At 41.4% G+C, this 19,272-nt stretch overlaps 1 protein-coding gene across 4 annotated transcripts in view; it reads right to left on the bottom strand.

Annotated features, from left to right (window-relative positions):
* Window positions 1-7,121, bottom strand: part of LOC147608261 (protein NEOXANTHIN-DEFICIENT 1-like) — a 128,248-nt gene extending 121,127 nt beyond the window's left edge. For 2 of the 4 annotated variants that reach the window (XM_086788868.1, XM_086788875.1), the window contains exon 1: window positions 6,723-7,106. Coding sequence is in view for 2 of the 4 variants with exons in the window: in XM_086788875.1 (XP_086645001.1) it covers window positions 6,723-6,859 (137 nt within the window). In the remaining 2 variants the exon portion in view is untranslated. Of the gene's footprint in view, window positions 1-6,722 lie in introns of all 4 variants that reach the window. The other 2 variants (XM_086788872.1, XM_086788869.1) reach the window with 2 other exon arrangements.
* Window positions 7,122-19,272: the final 12,151 nt, after the last annotated feature.

Below are 19,272 nucleotides of genomic sequence, written 5' to 3'. Positions count from 1 at the left end.
GAAACCAAGGTCGAATTAAAAGACAGGGAAAAGAAGTCTGTAGAGGACATAAACCAAAAAAGGGACATAAACATGAAAGAACCAAAATCTATACATGATGCAAAAGCATCCACCTCAAAGACCACCACACAAACCTTGACACCCATATGTGCGACAAAAGAATACCAAAACCCAAAAGAAAATTCGATCTCGCCGCATGGGTAAACATAATGAAAAACTGACAAACCAAAGAAAGTCAAAGAATGAAACAAGTTCTAGTACATCACTAAGTGAGGATGAAACAAGTTCTTACTCTTCGCTCAGTGCACCACATAGACCAATCAAGAAACTAGAACCCACCCAACTACCCCAAATGGATAATAATGATCACATGACATATGCAGAACGCAAAAAGCAAGCTTAGGAGAGCATGCTTAGCTTGGTTGAATGTCTTATAGGGTCACCGGTTGTGATTGAGCACTCCTAAAACAGTAACCAAAATACAAAGCCCAGAAGAGTACCGCTTCCCCTTTCAAGAGGAAGACATACTCTCTACAGAAGAGTCATTTGAAACAGATTGTACGAATTATACGCTTGAGAAAGCACGTGAGGAATTCGATAATTCCCTTATAAGATTAAAACAGTCTCTCAAAACCTCATTTGGAGGAATGCTCTTCTCTCATGGATAAAGTCAGTATCACATCAGCACTTGCACCTTTAAGGGCTCAACCTAAGTTATACAAGGACATAACGAACTCCATAAAACAAGAGTGTGAGGATTCGTAAGTTTTCAAACAGACCTCATTAAGAATTGTCAAAGGGCCAAGTGTGCCAGTGTACACATTTGGTACTCTTGAAAAAGCTGAAAACCAAAATGAGAATAAAAGTGAATGGCAGTATGAAACAGAAACGAGATCTGAAGCAGAGTTAATAACTGAAACATCCATGGTTCCTTTGGAAGATTCTATCATGGTATGGTTGGATTTCCCTACATTCAATGATGTTAAGCATAAACGCGCATTGATTAGCCCTCGAGCTAGTCATAACATCATGACAATAGACACTTGGGTGTCATTGGGACAACCTAAACTCATCCCTACAAGAAATAGTCTTGCAAGAAGAGCCAATGGATAAAATATTGAAGTTCTAGGTTACTTTAGATACACTACTCAAACAATCGACGGCGATATGGAATTTACATTCCATGTTACCCCAAATTCCCTTGAGTATAATGTCATCCTTGGTGGAACTTGCATAAGTGAATTGTTGTATTCAATAGATGAATCCATATACACAGTCACCTTGAGCACTCTTATAAGCAATGTAAAATTGCTATTACGAGAGGAAGAAACATTGCAGGAGCTGGAACTTCCAACATATCTTACTAAAAAGATTCCTAGGATTCTGGTTGGATTGGAAATTGCAAGTAAAATCACCACAGCTCAAGCACAGCTTTATCCAACACGAGAACACAATCTTAGGACCCTCAAGCTATGGAAATTGTTAGGTCAACCAACACTCATGGCACATCCTGAAAGGATTACCTATACACAAGACTTGAACATGCCATGTTTGGGGTATTTTGAACATACAATGTATATTGAAACTAACTCCCTTACTTGCAAGTTTTTTGTGGTTGAGTATGTGTTGAAAGTAGATTTAATCTTGGGTCATAAATGGACTATTGCTGCCCAAGCACCACTGTGCTTTGCTAGCGATAGAGTCATCATGATGGTCAATGATAAAAAGTTGACAATACCATACTGCAAGGAAGAGGATCCAACTTTAATGGATTTCTATGATGATGCTGAACGCAAAAGGATACAAGCCTCTTCCACAAAACCTCTCTACACAATGACCTACCATCTGCATCAACGACCGACTTCGATAAAGCATCTACTCCTTCAACCCCATCCTCACCTACGAAGTTTGATGCCAAGACCTCCCAATCAACATCTATTCCTGAAGAAGTTCCCATAGCCAAACCATCTATCTCTAACAAGGAACTCAAAGGAAAGACCCCAGAGCCTATGCATCTTCATCGATAAACCTCACCAAAGGAGACAACCACATGCTTAAAGGCCTCGTCATCGACAGCCACTCCACAAGAGATTCTAACCTCATCATCATCAACAATGCCCATGAGTCTCAAACTTGCAGCCTCAGTGTCACCAATGTTAAGGAGGGCCCCAAACTTTCCATACCAACCCAAAAGAAAACTCCACCAAGATTACCACAATCACGATATCTTAATAGTATCAAAATGTGGATGAGAAGCAGCTACTTGTAGCTCAAGGCTACTATGAAGATGCCAATCAAATTTGGGTGCCTCGACAGTCAAAACCTCTTCCTCAACACAGCACTTGGAGGCCAAGGAAGAAGAAGAGTACTCCACAACACCGTCCACAAAAGCCTATGCAAGTTCCTCAAAGAACTCCACCAATGCAACAAGTGTGGATACCAAAAACAGTACTATAGGCACAAAGGGTACTACTAAAGAAATACCAAAGCTTGGGTCCCCAAGTGAATCACAAAGTCCCCTAAGCTTGCACAAAGGGTACTACCAAAGAAATACCAAAGCTTGGGTCCCCAAGTGAATCACAAAGACCCCTAAGCTTGCACAAAGAAGAAAGCCTCAGCACCAAGCACATCGGCCGCTAGTTTACAGTGTTCATCAAAGATGGGTGCCTGTGCCTGTGCTATGATGGTAATTCCATCATATGGTTGCCAAAATCGAACAATGTGAAGAAAACCTCACCACCAACTTCAACCCTAACAACTTCACCTAAAGTTCGACAAGAATGGAGGCCCAAGCAACGACAAGCAAATCACTCAACCACTCTCGTACATTCAGCACCAACACAATATCTTGTCTGTTCAAGCAAACAATCAGCAGTCTTCCCTACTGCCTCGACAACATTTGAGCAACAAATTCAAGAATCAATACCCATGTCTGCAACATATAAGCGCATCAAGAACAAAATAACAATGCTCTTGTCACTCCTCTGGATGTGATAAATAAGTGCATAAGATGATGTTGTTTGCAAGTCATGACCTAGGTGACCCATAATTTTTTTTAAAAAAATCCTCGGGGGGGTCGAAATCTGCAACTTCACCGAATTAGGCCATTTCACGAAATAACCCTTCACGGTCTCACGAGTTCAGGTCTCTTACGAATTATAGTCTCATGGCTTAAGAACCTGCACTTGCACGATTTAAGCCCCATCACGAATTAAGCCATATCACGCATACTATATATTTGTTAAGCTTATTGCTTACTATTCTTTTGGCTAAATTAATGTAGCAGCTGCTCCATGAGTACATATCCATACTCAAGCACTCGAGAACATTTGCACCAAGCCTCACCATCGACAACTTCCAAGTACATCTCTGGATGGGGGGACCATGTTGGGCGAAAGCCTTGTCAATGGTACCATCGCTTAGAATTTTCCTTCAAATTACAAACCTCTCCAAACAATGACACCATCTTCACAAATCAATGATCTTCAATACTTACTAAAGATATTTATATTAGCCTCGCAAGTCGACATAATTTTTTCAATCCTCACCAACAAGTGGCTACTTTAACATAGAGCAGTTCGATAAGAGTCTATATGACTCAATTCTTGTACTTCATGTAAATCTGCTTCATAAGAGCACTTAAATATACATAAAAATATAAAAAGCACATGGGCAGAAGAAGATAGGAACATGTCCTTCTCAACAACATTTGACAAGAATCCTGCCACACAAAGGGACATCATCAAAGGCCAAATTCTTCAAATGATGAATGGCGTTTCAATGAATCAAATGAGGAACTGAGAATCACCATCTCGTTCTGATGATTAAGTCTACATTCCTCTGGGTCCTTCCCTCTCTTTTCTCCCATTATTAACATCTCTTAGTGTCCCCCCACTAACAATAACCACATGTAACCTTGCCGATGATTGCCAAAAACAAATTGAGCAAAAAATAAGGGCTCACACAAATATAAAAATGCAATCATTCGCACAAAACCCACCACCCTATTAAGAATTCCCAATACACCACTAACCTATTCATTCATTAACTAGATTTTCTTATTTCTTCCGGAGGAACAAAGACCATTGATGAATGCCATCGACAAAGCTTGTTCATTCTCCCCACACAACGGTCTTCAACGTGATTACGCGGACGGATCACCATTAGAAAGGGGGGAATGTTAACCTAATTCTAGGGTTAACAAGAGCTACCACCATTATCTTACATCAAGGAGTCACGGTAGATACACCAAAGGGTCATACATTTAAGATATGAAGCCATAGTGTCCAAAGCTACAACTTGGGGACGGGTGCCCGTAATGGTGTCACGGAGTATTTATGGTGATTCCCGCTTCAAGAGCGTGTGGCAGCAAGATAGGATGAATTCCTAAGTGATGTACTTCATGGATATATTATGAGAGTAGTCATTGTAATAGCATTAGGTCTCTTATGAGCTTAAAGTGCCCGGCCGACCTCAATTTAAGTGAGTGTGAACACTTATGGCCATGTAAATAAGTGAATTTCTCTCATAATACAAGGGACTCTCCCATTGTGCAATTGAGTCTTGATCTTGCTAATCTCTCTCCCTAATGCATGCTAGTGAGTGTGTGAGAGTGAAGTGAAGTGAGGTGAGAGGAGGGACGAGGACCCGTAGTGCAATGCGACGGTGTGACAACGCTCGCGAGACGCAGTGGAATTGCTTCTCAAGGAGCTGTAGAGCTTGGAGACCTCAAGGATTACGAGCTCGGCCATTGGAAAGATCCTCATGACAATTGCGGTTCACTAGGGAATCTCTTTTTGGATGTGTTTCAAGGAGGGTTAGGGTGAGTCATAACAATAAGGACATTAATTTTTCCCTTACTCCATAACCAACATGAGCTACAACAATACTACATCAAAGCTTTTCTACAATCATCCTCAAGGCATCATTCAAGCCCTCGATGCTGGTATAGCAAATCATACTGAAGCAACCACCTTGCTTTGCTCGATCTCAACCTTGCTCTGCTCGATGTCCACCAGCGTTCTGCGTGGCGTCGATCACCCTCACGAGACCCTTCTGCAGCTTCCAGCACCAAACACTGTCCTTGGTAGCTTCCTTTAGTCCCACGTCATACACATGAGTCCTCTTTATGTTCTTCTTTGCCACTCCTCCATTGCTAGGAGTTTGTTCATATGGCAAATTCTCCTTTGTAGCTTCGGAGTTGCCTGCAAAAGCATTCGTAGGGGAAGTGGAGGAACTCGGTCGATTTTGAGATACTGAAAAGAAACAATTGTACAAGTTGTAAGCATCATGTCACATAATAGAAACTGAAGCTCATATAGGCCTAGCACACTCGCTATTTGTTGTGTCGATAACCAAAGCAGGTGGATTTATAACTGAAGCTCATATAGGCCTAGCACACTCGCTATTTGTTGTGTCGATAACCAAAGTAGGTGGATTTATAACTGGGTCCCTTCCATAGTGCAACTCTATAACATCAACAAACAAGTCCCTATCAAATTTAAGGTGGCTGAATCTACCCTCCTCCTTTCTCCCCCAAGGAGCCAGTAGCTACTTTTTCCCAAAGGGGTGTTGCGCTCCCAGTCGGATATCTCTTTGTGGACTGCCGACAAGCGTTTCCACTTGCCATTGGCAATTTTCTTGTCAACGTGCACCCCCTTACCGGCCATAACACCCACTATCTCTACCCATTGCTCTTTAGTGGTCTTTGCCCTACCACCTATTCCTGCATGGAATCGTCCCTCATCCTGGGCTTTCTTGACCTCCATGAGAATAATAGTCGACATGTTGTCCCAACGGAAGCGACCTACTGTGTTTCTTGGTTGGTTTGAATTATCCTTTGCCCTTTTTCTATTTCCTAGCACTGGTGGCTTGTCTCATGAGGGTTGGCAACATTACTCCTATTTTGAGTTGGTTGTTGCACCACGTTGGGGACAGACTAAGAATTTAGATTGGAATGGGACTCCAACGTGGTGCATATCTAAGAATAATACACTACCTCATGTACTTGGGACTCATTGAGATCCATGCCATATAGGCCTACATGGGGGTTATGTTGGCAAGGTGTTGGGGTGTAGTATTCTTGGGCTGCCTGACTTTGTGAACCATTAAAGGCAGAAGAGTTATTCGACATGCTCTCACAAGATGGGCTACATAATGTAGACCTATAAATGGGTGCACCCCCAAAAGAGAAAGGAGTCGAGAAAGACATCGTGCACAACCTGAATCACATGAAATCGTGACATGATTGTGACCAATCTTAACTTTACGAGTAGCTATAGTAGTAATTGCAGCAAACATGCAAACAACACACGTAGCAAGTTCTTTTAAAAAATTTCTTGAATCATGACACATGAAAATTTCTTGAATCACTATCTGCATGCAAACTTGTCGCCCAGTTTGCAAATAGCGAAGATACAAAAAAAAATGTGATATAACAAGCGTTTGTTGCACTTAAAAACTACAGATGAATGAAGTCAAGAGGCATTCCTTCTGTGACCAATCTTTACTTTGAGTAGTAATAGCATCAGACATGCAAACAACACACGTAGCAACTTCTTCAAAAAATTTATTTGATTCACTATGCATGAAAATTCCTTGAATCGCTATGTGCATGCAAACTTGTCGCCCAGTTTGCAACTAGCAAAGCAAAAAAAAAAAACATGATATAACTAGCCAGGTGCCCTTAAAAAACTACACTTGAATGAAGTCGAGAGGCATACCTTCTGGTTGAAAGGTTTACTTTGCAAGCAGTTGCAGTAGTAATCGCAGCAGCGAACATGCCGACAACACATACAACTTCTGCAAAAAAATTACTTAAATCACTATCCAGGAAAATTACTTGAATCATTGTCTGCATGCAAACTTGTCGCCCAGTTTGCAAATAGCAAAGCAATAAAAAAAAAACTATATAACAAGCGTTTGTTGCCCGTAAATACCAGCAGTTGAATGAAGTCGAGAGGCATACCTGCTGTGAAGAATGATATGGACGAAGGGGAGGGACGAAGGGGAGGAAGATTGTGTTGGGAGAGGTGATTTAGAAATACATCCCTGGAGGAGTTCTCTGCGTCTACCATGGCTGTGGGATCACGGGGATCTCGCAAACTACCTCCTTTCATCTCCACATGCGATCGCTCGCGTGACTGTAGGAGGCGCTCCATGGCACAAGGAGGACGAATGGTAACATGTTGCAAGCGGTGAGTTGTGCCCATGCACTACAAAAAGTGGGCATTCGAGCTATTCTTAATGGCTGTGTGGCGCTTCAAACATGCACCACATGTCCTAGTTAAGAATAGTGGGACTGCACACATGTGGCACATGTATGCGCCACATGTCCCACATGTCCCTAGTGGGACTTAGCTCTTAGTAGGTGTCTTTCCATGATACCAAATGTTTTTTGGACATGCACCCTTGTATATTGAGAACATGTGATCCTGCGCCACCATTTTCAACCATCTCATCGTACATTAGTTTGATTATCTCAAGGTAAATCGACATGACCACAAGCTTCTACTTGCCCTTCTCTTTACCTGGTGGTAAACATATTGCTTAATGAAATTCAAGCATTAGAAGCCAAATCCTAGTTTTCATGCTAGACCAACAAAGCAAAGAGCATAGGAGAGGAGTGATAAAACGAGAGTTGCACTTTGGAGCTCGCTTAGTGTAGGTGCTCTGTGTGTGTAACAAGTAAGTTCCCAACAATAATTATATCCATTCTAGCCATAGATTATAGTTTTTTTTGGGGGGGGGGGGTGGGGATATCTTTGGTCTTGTTTCCTATTTTGGATTCCTAGCTTGGCTCAATAAAGTAGATAAGTAGAACTTGCCCATGGCTCTTGTGAGCTGGTGGTTGTGTGTGTGTGTGAAGGAAAAAGGGTTTGTTAAGTGTTTTGAAAAGAAGAAAAGATTGTTTTTGTGTGGTGTGTTTTACAACAAAGGGACATTGGAAAACAATGGGGAGACCTTGTCAATGGGTTTCATTGTGGATAGATTGTATTACATTGAAGGGTTATGGGAAACAATGAGGGAAGCCTTGTGATGAATGGGTGTCATTGTGGATAGATTATATTACATTGAAGGGTTATAACCATTGGAAACAGTGAAGGGTTATGACCATTGGAAACAGTGAAGGGTTATGAACCATTGGGAACAGTGAGGGAAGCCTTGTTGAATGGGTGTCATTACAACGATTAGAATCATTTGCATCAATTTTGTAATTTTTGTTTTTTGTTTGTTTTTGTCAAAAATCCATAGAAATTGTGATTAATTGCATACAAAATTGGGTGCGCATAGTCTTTATCTACTCTCATTGATACAACAAAATAGCTTGAAAACTCAAATTATTATTTAAAAAAATAAATGCCTATAATTGCAAATCCAAATACCTACACATGTTATATCAAACCATTCCAACAATACATTATGAGAAAAAATTTGGATAGCATTATCTAAATCAAATCGAACCATTCCAACAATACATTATGAGATAAAAAATTTGGATAGCATTATCTAAATCAAATCAATTAGATCGTGACATGTGGCATGTGAATCATTAGCTAACATGTCGCATCTTCTCCATCTAATTGGATTTATACATCGGACCTTTAGAAAATGTCATGATGTGAGCCTAGTCTGAGATGTGACATGAGCCTCTAGTAGATGTACCTAATATTGAACCTGATAGTTCAACACCACCTTGAAAACTTGCAAGGTCTCACCCCTGTCCTAAAAATATTTTCACATTAAAAAATATGTACCTGCCTCAATTTCAAAGAAAAAACATTGTCCTTTTTTATTACGAGTATTAAAGGCCCAATTATTTCTCACAACACACCAACCCTATCATAATCATGGGCCACATGGAAACTAGACCTACGGGAGTCTAGCTCATGTAGGTCTAGTTTTGGTAAGTCTAGTTCACCAAAACTATGTCAGCCCAACTAGACGTGACACCAAATTTGTTTAAGCCTAGCACACTAGACCCATGTGAGTCTATTGTATCCAAAATTATGTGAGCCTATTTCATCCAAATCGCATGAGCCAAGGAAATCACAATTGTACGTGATGTGAACCTACGCACACATGACGTAAGCCAAGCTCACTGAAACCACACAATCCTACACATCACCAAATTTGTGTGAGCCTAGCAAGTCAAAGTTGCTTGAGCCTAGACCAGTTTCAAGAAAGTCCAATTTGACGTGATGTGAGATTAACCAGATGTAACATGAGCCTAACTAGATGTGATGTGAACATACTACTAGGAGATGCCGTGATCTTACCAACTAGTGTGAGCTAAGTTCACCCAAACTAGCTTGATTTTTAAAAACAAAGCAAAACAAAACAAACAAAAATTTAAAAAACACCCAAAAAAGAGAGAAAAAAAAAGCCATTTATTTTTACATACAATTTAAATATTCAAAAACCAGCATGATTCCACAATTCTATTCAAACTTGTTGGAGTGGCCTAATCTCAAATAATCTTAGAGGCAAGCACATACAAGATCATCAGTGCCATTGGAAACCATATAGCCTGTAATCTCAGAGCCAAGCACATGCATAATCATTAGTGCCATTGGAAGCCATACAATCCAACCCCACCATGGGGCTTGAAACTCCACATGCATGTAATCTCAGAGCCAAGCACATGCATGATCATTAGTGCCATTGGAAGCCATACAATCCAACCCCACATGCATGTAATCTCATAGCCAAGCACATGCATGATCATTAGTGCCATTGGAAGCCATACAATCCAACCCCACCATGGGGCTTCAAACTCGAAACCCAGAGGTAGACAATTATGTATAACCATTCCCTTACATTCCACCCCACCATGGATCTTGAAACTCCAAACCCAAAGGTAGATAGTTATGCATAACCATTCCCTTACATTCCACCCCCACACCCATATAACAAAGACAATTTTAAGATGGCACATGAAGTAGGAAGAGGGGTTGTCATTCCCTCACATTCCACCACCACCCATGCATATACCAAAGACAGGTTAAAGATGGCATAGAAAGTAGGAAGAGAGGTTACCATGTATATGGCACTTGGAACCATGGAATCGACCAAGAAAATTCACATCTCAAAGCTGACGACCAGATTTGATGGAAGTGGAGATCCCATTCAATATTTGGAAAAGTTTGAACAAGTCTATGAAGCTATGAAAAAGGATAGATGATGATCCACCCAAGATCTCCTCATTTGGACTTTAGCCAATGGTTTAGGTCACTAAATGCACTTGAAAAGACCACTTATGAGCTCTTGAGACACACTTTCATAGTTGGATTCCCACCAAGTGGATCCAGATGAGGCCCCATTACTCAAATCTATAACCTCAAAAGTAAAAGGAAGGAGAATCGCCACATCTAAATAACTCCATATGAGATGCAAGCCTCCCAGAAAGACTAGATTACTTATCGCTCATCAACCATTTCATGATTGGTCTAAAGAGCAAGAGGCTTCACAACCATCTCTACATGTCTAGGCACTATATCTTTGATGAGTGTTTCTCTGAGAGCAAGAGGCTTCACAACCATCTCTACATGTCTAGGCACTATATCTTTGATGAGTGTTGCTCTGAGGTAGTGGACCTAGTAGACAATCTACAAGATAGTCCATGTGAACCAAGAGATAGGGGATGCATCATCCAAAGCCTTAAGATCTAAAGAAGACGACAAGAAAGGGCTCTAGTCAAGGACATGAGCATGGATGAGTTGACAAACATAAGCTACTCACAAAATACTAGACTACCATTGGTAGGGACAATGGGCAACCATAGCTACTTTCACAAGACGAACACTGCTCAATTTAAGCTCCTCCACACTCAAAGATTTCTCTAACTCCACTGCTTTCTTTGACTCTTTTACTCCTTTCCTTGGCATTTACTCAACATCTCTTTTCTTAGGGAGTCAAGATCAGTGGACTTTGCCTATACCTTCAATGGAGTTGGGTGGCCTCTCTCGCTTGAGTGATATGGCATTATTAAAGCACCGGAGATATAGGCTATTTGGAGCAACAATTACTGTGGTTGAAGAAGAGGCCACAGAAGGTTTCTACTAATTTGGGGAAGATCCATTCAATGCATCGTACCATGGGCCAGGCATGCACCCACCATGGTCCTCCTATCATCTAGAGAAATACCTAAAGAGCTCTCTATCGTGCCATGGGCCAGGCATGCACCCACCATGGTCCTCCTATCATCTAGAGAAATACCTAAAGAGCTCTCTATCGTGCCAATGAGTCTACTAAATGCTGAGAGAATACAGAGAACGTTTGTATATTGCAGGTGTCATCATGCATGGGAATTGGTCTAAAGGTGTGCCCATGTGGAAGCAGGATCCAATGAAAACTCTAACACACCATTTTTCATGAATCTTATTTTTCTACTTTCTTCGACTCTTTCCATGCAGCTAGTTTTGGTGGCATGCCTGGATGAGGGTTTTGTATATACTTTAGGCCCATGAATAATTGTAAGGTTGTAGATGATGCCTAGAATGGGGGTGAGACTTATCAAGTTGCATTAGTGCCAAACATACTGCCGTCGTCTCATGGAAAGATGTGATGAAGGGCTTGCAAGAAAGCCAACATCCAGAGCGTTGCATGAATCCAAAGATACCACCGGTCATCTCATAAAAGGACGTGATGAAGGGCTTGCAGGAAAGCCAACATTCTAACTACCACATGATATCAAAGGGTTTCTAGAGCTTGATATCTAGCATGTTTTTGAAAGGTACCACCCTTATGGACCGTGGAAATATTTGACCATGCCATAAAGCAGAAGTTGGGACCTTCATTAAAAGGCAAAGACCAAATGCTCTTTACTTGTTCATTGGTTCTTGGGAAACTCCTCAAGGATGAGGAAAATGAGCTAGAAGAGTCGGCATGTGGCTAGTATAGCAGGGCCAGGGAGACCTTGTGGGTCTGGTCCGTTATTGTATGGGAATTTATAGATGGGGCCTTTGCCTTTCACATCTGTAATAACTTGCCCTAAGACCACCTTCTTTTGATTAGCATGAACCTGGGGGATTGATTAGACTTCTTTGTGTGCAACCATGTACTCTTGCCACATTTAGTGGTTGGTAAGGATATAGGGCATGCACCACTTAGGTTGCAATCCTATGTGACCTATAACTGTAGTCCCTTGGATTGACAAAGTGTCTGCCTCCTCTGCACGAGTGGTTGATCTTCCATTGGGAAAATATATTATCCATGAATGTGTTGATTTAACTAGGTAGATTTTGGGCATGTCAAAAGGTATATCAAGGCTATTATGGAAGTTTCCTTGGAATGTCAAGTCTGAAACATTGGGTGGGTATGTGAGTTGATGTTTATAGATTCTCTTGGGTCCTTCCCATCATTTTTTATTAGCTTATGGCAGTTATGCCTCATTGAGATGCAACACCTTATGTAATGATTTGATGTGATGGGGGGCTCATGGATGTGATTGATGAGGTGGTTAAGTTGAGGGATAAGCTCTAGGCTTGGGGTTTGAATTGTGATGAAGTATGTAATCCCATGGGAGGATAATGTGGATGAGGTTGATAGGAGGGTTATGGGTGGGGTGTAGATTTGGATAGGGCGGAGTAGTGGGTGGGGTGGCTTTGGGATTTCTTATGGCCAAGGTTAGATTGGCTCCTAGGTACTAGCTTTGTTGTGCCCAAACCATCAGAAGAACTATGGTGTGTTGCTCCAGGTAACATAGAGTATTTGCTATAGTCAAAGGATGCCTTGTGGGTCTTATTGGTATTTGAGCATGTAATAAGGTTAGTGGTAGGTTAAATTCACTCCTCGTGAACAAGGGTCTTCATGGCTAGCATGGCCAAGTGAATTAAATCTTCATTAATGGGGTAGTTGAGGCTATTGGGGTGGGCCCTAATTTTAAGGAAGTAATTGCAGTATTTAACAGAGTTGGACACAGCCAGATGGGATTCAATGGAGTACAAAAGTGTGGTGTCCACCAACAAGGAGATGGCTTAGTCAAAGAAGAGAGGTTGTGGCACACTGTTGATGTAAGCTAAGATTGTGTGGAAGGTGGGGGCCGTGGTGTTGATGTAGACTAAGATGGCATGGAAGGTGGGGGTTGATACAAGGTCTGATAAAAAGATATTGAATTGAAATAGGTACAAGGCTAGGGTACGGTTGATGATCTGACTCATGGTTGGCAAGGTATTGAGATCAGTGGCCCATGAGAGAAAGCATACCGAGCTTCTTTTAGTTGCATCATTCCAAATGGGTATCATCCCAAGCAATGGTTTCCAACATATGGATTTTGGTGTGTGCCTGGGTGATGAGGGTTTCTTTTATGGTGGAGGAGTACTTGGTAGGCCCACTTCTGAAGCTGCCCACTTGGCCATGCCTTGGTTTTACTCCTTGTGGAAATTAGTGAGGGCTTTGGTTGCCTCTTCGGTTAGTGCAAGAAGGGAACCTTCACACTCCTTTGCAAACTGGTTAGCAACTTGGGCTTTAGATTTTACTTGACCTCATCTAGGAGTTGGTCCCTTTGGTGGGTTGCATGTGCCGCAATCTTGGCTATTTTCTAGTTAATGGTATTATAGCCAGAGGGCATCTATGTATTACTTATGAGTGTTGGCTAGCTCCTCCTATGTGGCCTTAGATGCAACAAACTCGTTCTAAAGCCTCAGAACTTCTCTTTTTTCTTTCTTGATCTTAGCTTCTACTTTGTAATTATTATCATTTGTGGCTTGAAGAAGTTGGGAGAGGTTGAACTTCCGACCCTCTTCTTGGATAGACTCATGCTAGCACTTAAGCTCATACTATTGTTGGAGGATGTGACTCTTGGATGTCTCAGACACATGGATATTCCTCTTAAGTGGATTTGGGAATGGGGATTATAGCCTTTGGAGATGGTTGTTGTGGTTGCTCTTGTGCCAAACGTGCATGGGCGGGTTGAAGGTTCCTGGGTGGCCTTGGTGAGGAGATTAAGGGATTTTGAGGTGTCTCTAGATTTTGCGTCTTTGGAGGAAGTTAAGGCTTAGGGTTGTTTGTAATGCTACTTCATGAGCTAGGAAAGGGTTTGGTAAGGCACAAGGGGTGGAAGTTCTTTGCCAATGGCATGACAAAGGATCTTTGTATGCATGTGGACACAGTGTACCTTGCCTACCAAAATCTTGCATGAGCTTTGGAGTTCATTTAGTAAAGGCTTTGGCCCCCAATTTGCTGGCTGCTAGCATGAAAGCATCTTGGCTAGGATGATGAGGGATGCCCTATTGTGATCTTATCTAGCCTTCTAGTGTGAGTGAGGAAAGTGAGCATGCACAGGCCGCTAGGGCACCAATTGGAGGACAAAGATGTCTTCAATTTCAGCCCCATTGGAATTGGTACCTTCTTTGGTGAGACCATATGCCATAACCTCAGTTATTAGGGCTCCTTCTCTCACGAGCTGTGTTTCTCGTGATCTCTCGCGCTGCACGAGCTCTTTCTCACTCTAACTTCTTCTCGTGATTGATGCTGCTCTCTTTCTTGCGAGGTCTTTTTCTCACTCGCTTCTTCTCTCACGAGCTCTTCTCGCGCTTTGGCTGGTGCTTACGCTTCTCGCCTTCTTCATGGGAATCTACACTGATCTACTGGCAAGAATGCAGGTTGGGGCCGTGGTTGTGCACTTAGGGGAGGCCATCACATGGACATTTGTGAGTGGGTGTTTGTGGATGTCGTGCAAATGTGTGTAGGTGGTTGTGTGTGTGTTGAGCGCAATACATGCGTATGTGTACACATTTATATGTGTATTATGTTTTATTTGTATTCCCAATTATATGTGTAGAATTTTACATATATACAACTAGGGTATTACGTTATTACGTTACCTATATACAATTGATAGGGGGTATTACATTACATACATACAATTGGGGTATTCAAATACATATGTACAATTGATGGGGGGTATTATATTACATATGTACAACTGGAGTTTAAGGTTTCTAGTTCACTAAGCAAAAGTGAAAAACAATGCTTACCCATCCGCCCGTTAACATCGTTGTCGCCTTTGCTCATGCATTTGTTTGAACTTTGGCTTTCCAACTTACAAGTTGTTTTGCTTAATTCATTTTGGCTTAGTGGGTTATGGTACAGATGGTGAGATTTTTGAGACCCAAACAAAAGGGTTTCCCTCGTAGAAGCCTTGAGACTTTAACACTTTGACTGAGATCCAATGGCACTCGGGTTAAGAGTATAATACCTTTACTTAAGGGTCGTCTCGCTTAGCAGATATATATGCTCATAGATAGGCTTCAAACTAAATGGTGGTTATTTCCGTGTGTTTGCTTTGGTGTTGAATGTGCCTTGGCTAGCTAGGGTACTATTGGGTACCCACAATTCTTCTTAGTCACTCTCCAAAGGTCCCTTGAGATTGACGTTTGTGGGGTGGTCTTTATCTCAGTCGGTGGAGATTTAGATCTCCACTAGTATGGTTGGAGGGGGTGGCCGATGCATTGAGGCAAGAGGAGTATTGACTATTAGGGGTTACCTAAGATGGTGGTGTGTGATGAGGTTTGGGATGTTAAAAGTTTGAGATGTCCTTTTCCACCTAGGGTATGATAACCACTCTGTGAGGGAGCTTGAGTGTCGTGGTTCTTTTGCCAACAACTGACTACGGAATCAATGACCGCGATGCAAGATGCAAGTTTAGGTCTAAAGAAAAACTCCACTTCAAAATAGCTAATGGTCATGGATTGGGTGGGTAGCCTAATGAAGTCTACGTCTCCCAAGATAAGACATTGTGACTAGCCCTGGTATCAACCAAGGCTAACCACGGAGCTAGGTTGCCTTTCTAGGGAACTCTAGCTCAAGGTGAGCAGGTTCCACCATTGTTTGTGTCTGTGAGTCGCATCATGAAGGTCGACTGCATGTATGTAGATTTAAATGCTTATGGTCCTATGGTCTCTTTGGCTCTTTTTTGGTTCTCGAGGCATGCCCTCTCATTTTTTGTTGTCAGCCTCTCGTTTCTCTTTCTTTTTCTTATAAATTTAATATAGCCTATTCTAGGTGAGAGGTCCACATAGTTGTGTTGTCAACTTGCTACCATTGAAATAGCCTTCCATCATCGCCATTTTTAGGGTTTTTATCTTTATTTCCCCTTGAGGAACAATTTCAATGCGGACTCGATAGGTACTTGGGCCTTTGTACTTGAGTTTTCGTTTGGTGTTCTTGACATTATATATAAGTACCATGTCTCCTACCTTTGTGCATTTGTCCTTGAGTTGGCCTTACTTTGTAGTAATGTTATGTACATGGATCATAATCTTTGCTCACTTAGGTGCTCTAAGGAAACTAAGCTCTCTGTGTGACAAGGTTTCCCTTGAGGTTATGCCTTATTGCAATGTCTCCTACCTTTATGCATTTGTCCTTGAGTTGGTGATCAAAATCACTTGCTCCATAGCAATCTATGTGGATCATAATATTTGCTTGCTTAGTTGCTCTAAGGAAACTAACCTCTCTTTGAGCACTTGAGGCTATGCTTTGCTATAATTCGAAGGCTTGAAGCCAAGTACTTTATTGGCATAAGTGAATCAAGCCTGAATATAAGTTAAAAAGATGTGTTGTTGACAGCAACCACCTTGTTGTTGGCAGTGCTTGCTTAGTTGCTCTAAGGAAACTAACCTCTCTTTGAGCACTTGAGGCTATGCTTTGCTATAATTCGAAGGCTTGAAGCCAAGTACTTTATTGGCATAAGTGAATCAAGCCTGAATGCAAGTTAAAAAGATGTGTTGTTGACAGCAACCACCTTGTTGTTGGCAGTGTGGTAGGCCCGTAGAGTAGAGTGCAACTTGTATTCCCAATTACCTCTTGATGCCTCTATCATCTTGGTGAGAATCATGCAAAAAACCTTGATTGTATTTTTGGTTTAGCTGATTGCTTTTGTGGGTGGGTAGTAAGCTATCAAACTTTTGTGCACCACAAGAGCTCCCACAAGGGATTCTTTGAGCAAGAACTCCACCACTTTATTGATGAAATGTGTACTATGGTCGCTCATTATTTCTAGTGGAAAACCAAAACAAGTAAGCACATTCTTATAGAGAGGAACTTGGTGATAGTCCTTGTCTTAGCATTTTGCATAGCTTTGGCCTCATCCCACTTTGTAAAGTAATCAGTGGTGTTGACTATTAGAAAGCATGAATGGGTTTCCTTAGTGGGTGGGCTGATATGACCCATGACATCCAAGCCCTATTTCTCAAATGGTTATTAAAAAATTACAAGGGTTAGGGGCATCTCTTAGAGCATGGTGAAAATTTTAGCATCCATCGCAAATGTTGACAAACTTGACTATGTCTTTAAAGAGCATAAGCCACCATAGTCCAGCCTGGAGAACCTTGAAAGCTATTATGTCCCAAAAAAGTGTCCTCTACCAATGCCAAAATGGCCTTGCAAAAAGCAACAAAGTCATCTTCATGCATGCATTTCCTTATGATGCCATCTTGACCCTTCTTGTAAAGCATTCCTACTATCAATTGATAGGGGCTACCTTCTTGATGAGGTTTCTAGTTCTATCCTTTTTAATGGGACAACCACAATTAGAAATCCATTAGCTAAGAAGTGGGCAATGTATTGACTCCATTATGGTACATGGTCAATGTGGAATAATAAAGCATGGGGAAGATCATCTTCTACTCCTAAAGGAGGTTCTCCATTTGGAATTTCGAAAAGGTGATCAACATGGACATGCATGAATCCCTTGCACAAATTTTGCACATTGTAGTGGAGAAATCAAACTTCTTTAAGAATGAGCAACCATCTGGTGAGATGTGCCCCTTGGTGCAAGGCTTCACTAAATAAAGCAGTGCATGATGGTACAAAGAAAACAAACTTGGTATTTAGGAGGTAATGTCAATTACATTGAACATCATTGACTTGATAGCTAGAAAAGGTCATAGGAAGTGCTCCCCTGATAGCTAGCAAAGGTCATAGGAAGTGCTCCCCTGGTTGTACTAACCTGTATTCAAAAACGAACCCTAAAGCATCAATATGCATGCGGAAATTTAGATTCCAATTTAGGCATATCAAGATGGGTATGCTTGCTAATACCTTCTTTAGTTTTTTATGTGCTCATTATTATTCATCTATCCATTCAAAGACAATTTGAGCAGTTTATATAAGGGTTTGGCATATATGGCATACAAGAAGATGAATCTTCTGTAATAACCTATGTGTCTCATGAATCTCTACACCCCCCTTTTGTAGTTGATGGACAGTGGTAACTCCAAGATCACGCATATCTTATTCTCGTATATGGAGATGCCATTTTTGGAGAAAATGTGTGCAAGGATAATACTGTGTTTAACCTAGAATTTACTTTGAGTGGGTTCAATGAGATGCAATAGTGTGTGAATCTTTTAAAGACTACTAGCTTGAGATGAGTGAGATGTTCCATCCACTTTGAGTGCACACATAGGTCATCAATGAATATCTCTTTTGAAGGCTATACACATCAAGCCTTAAAAGGTGGCAGGGGCAACATCATGGTGCGATACACATAGGTTCCCCATTTCATAGCAAACATTATCTTATGTTGATTGGATGGGCCATTCAATTGTCACCCTAAGAAGCCATCCAAGAAGCTGTAATTTTCTACCTTGACGACTCTTTTCAACATGTGGTCAATGTAAGGCATGAGGTAGTAATTGTAAACTATGACAGCATTAAACTTTTTGAGGTTAACACATACTCTAAGCTTTCCATTCTTTTTGGGAATGATCACTATGGGTGATGACCACTTGTTGTGCTCAATTTCATACACAAATCCCATGTGTTGATGAGCTCTTCTTTGACCATTTGCCTGTACTTGGCATTCATATGGTAGGCTCTCTATTAGGATGGTTTTGTTCCTTCATGGAGAGCGATGCCGTTTTTCATTGCTTTCAGGGGAATTTCCTTCGCATCACTCTATTTCCAACTAAAAAAACATCCTCAAATTCCTTGAGCAAGGCTATCAAAACTCCTTATTACTAAAGGAGTGAGTTTTTTAGTAGTAAAGATTGGCTTAGGTTCTTCACCTTAGCTAATAAGATTTACTTTTTTTACCTCACCAGGGCCATCATAAGAGGCATGAGGCACTCTGCCAGGCTTGTTTGAGCCTTCTCTCACCATTGCCCTATGTTCTAGGGCTTAAAGTACTCTGCACTTATACCAATTCTCTCTTGTTGTGACTCATCGACCAGTTCTCTCTCTTGTGACTCTGCACTTATACCAATTCTATCTCTTGAGTTTTACTTCCTTCCCTACCTCAACCTTGATTTTGTTGAACTTGTGTTTGGT

This window comes from Cibotium barometz, chromosome 53, assembly GCF_041138505.1.
Source record: "Cibotium barometz isolate CiBa-2024 chromosome 53, ASM4113850v1, whole genome shotgun sequence".
NCBI classification, from domain to species: Eukaryota; Viridiplantae; Streptophyta; class Polypodiopsida; order Cyatheales; family Cibotiaceae; genus Cibotium; species Cibotium barometz.
This window is presented reverse-complemented; position numbering and strand designations above follow the sequence as displayed.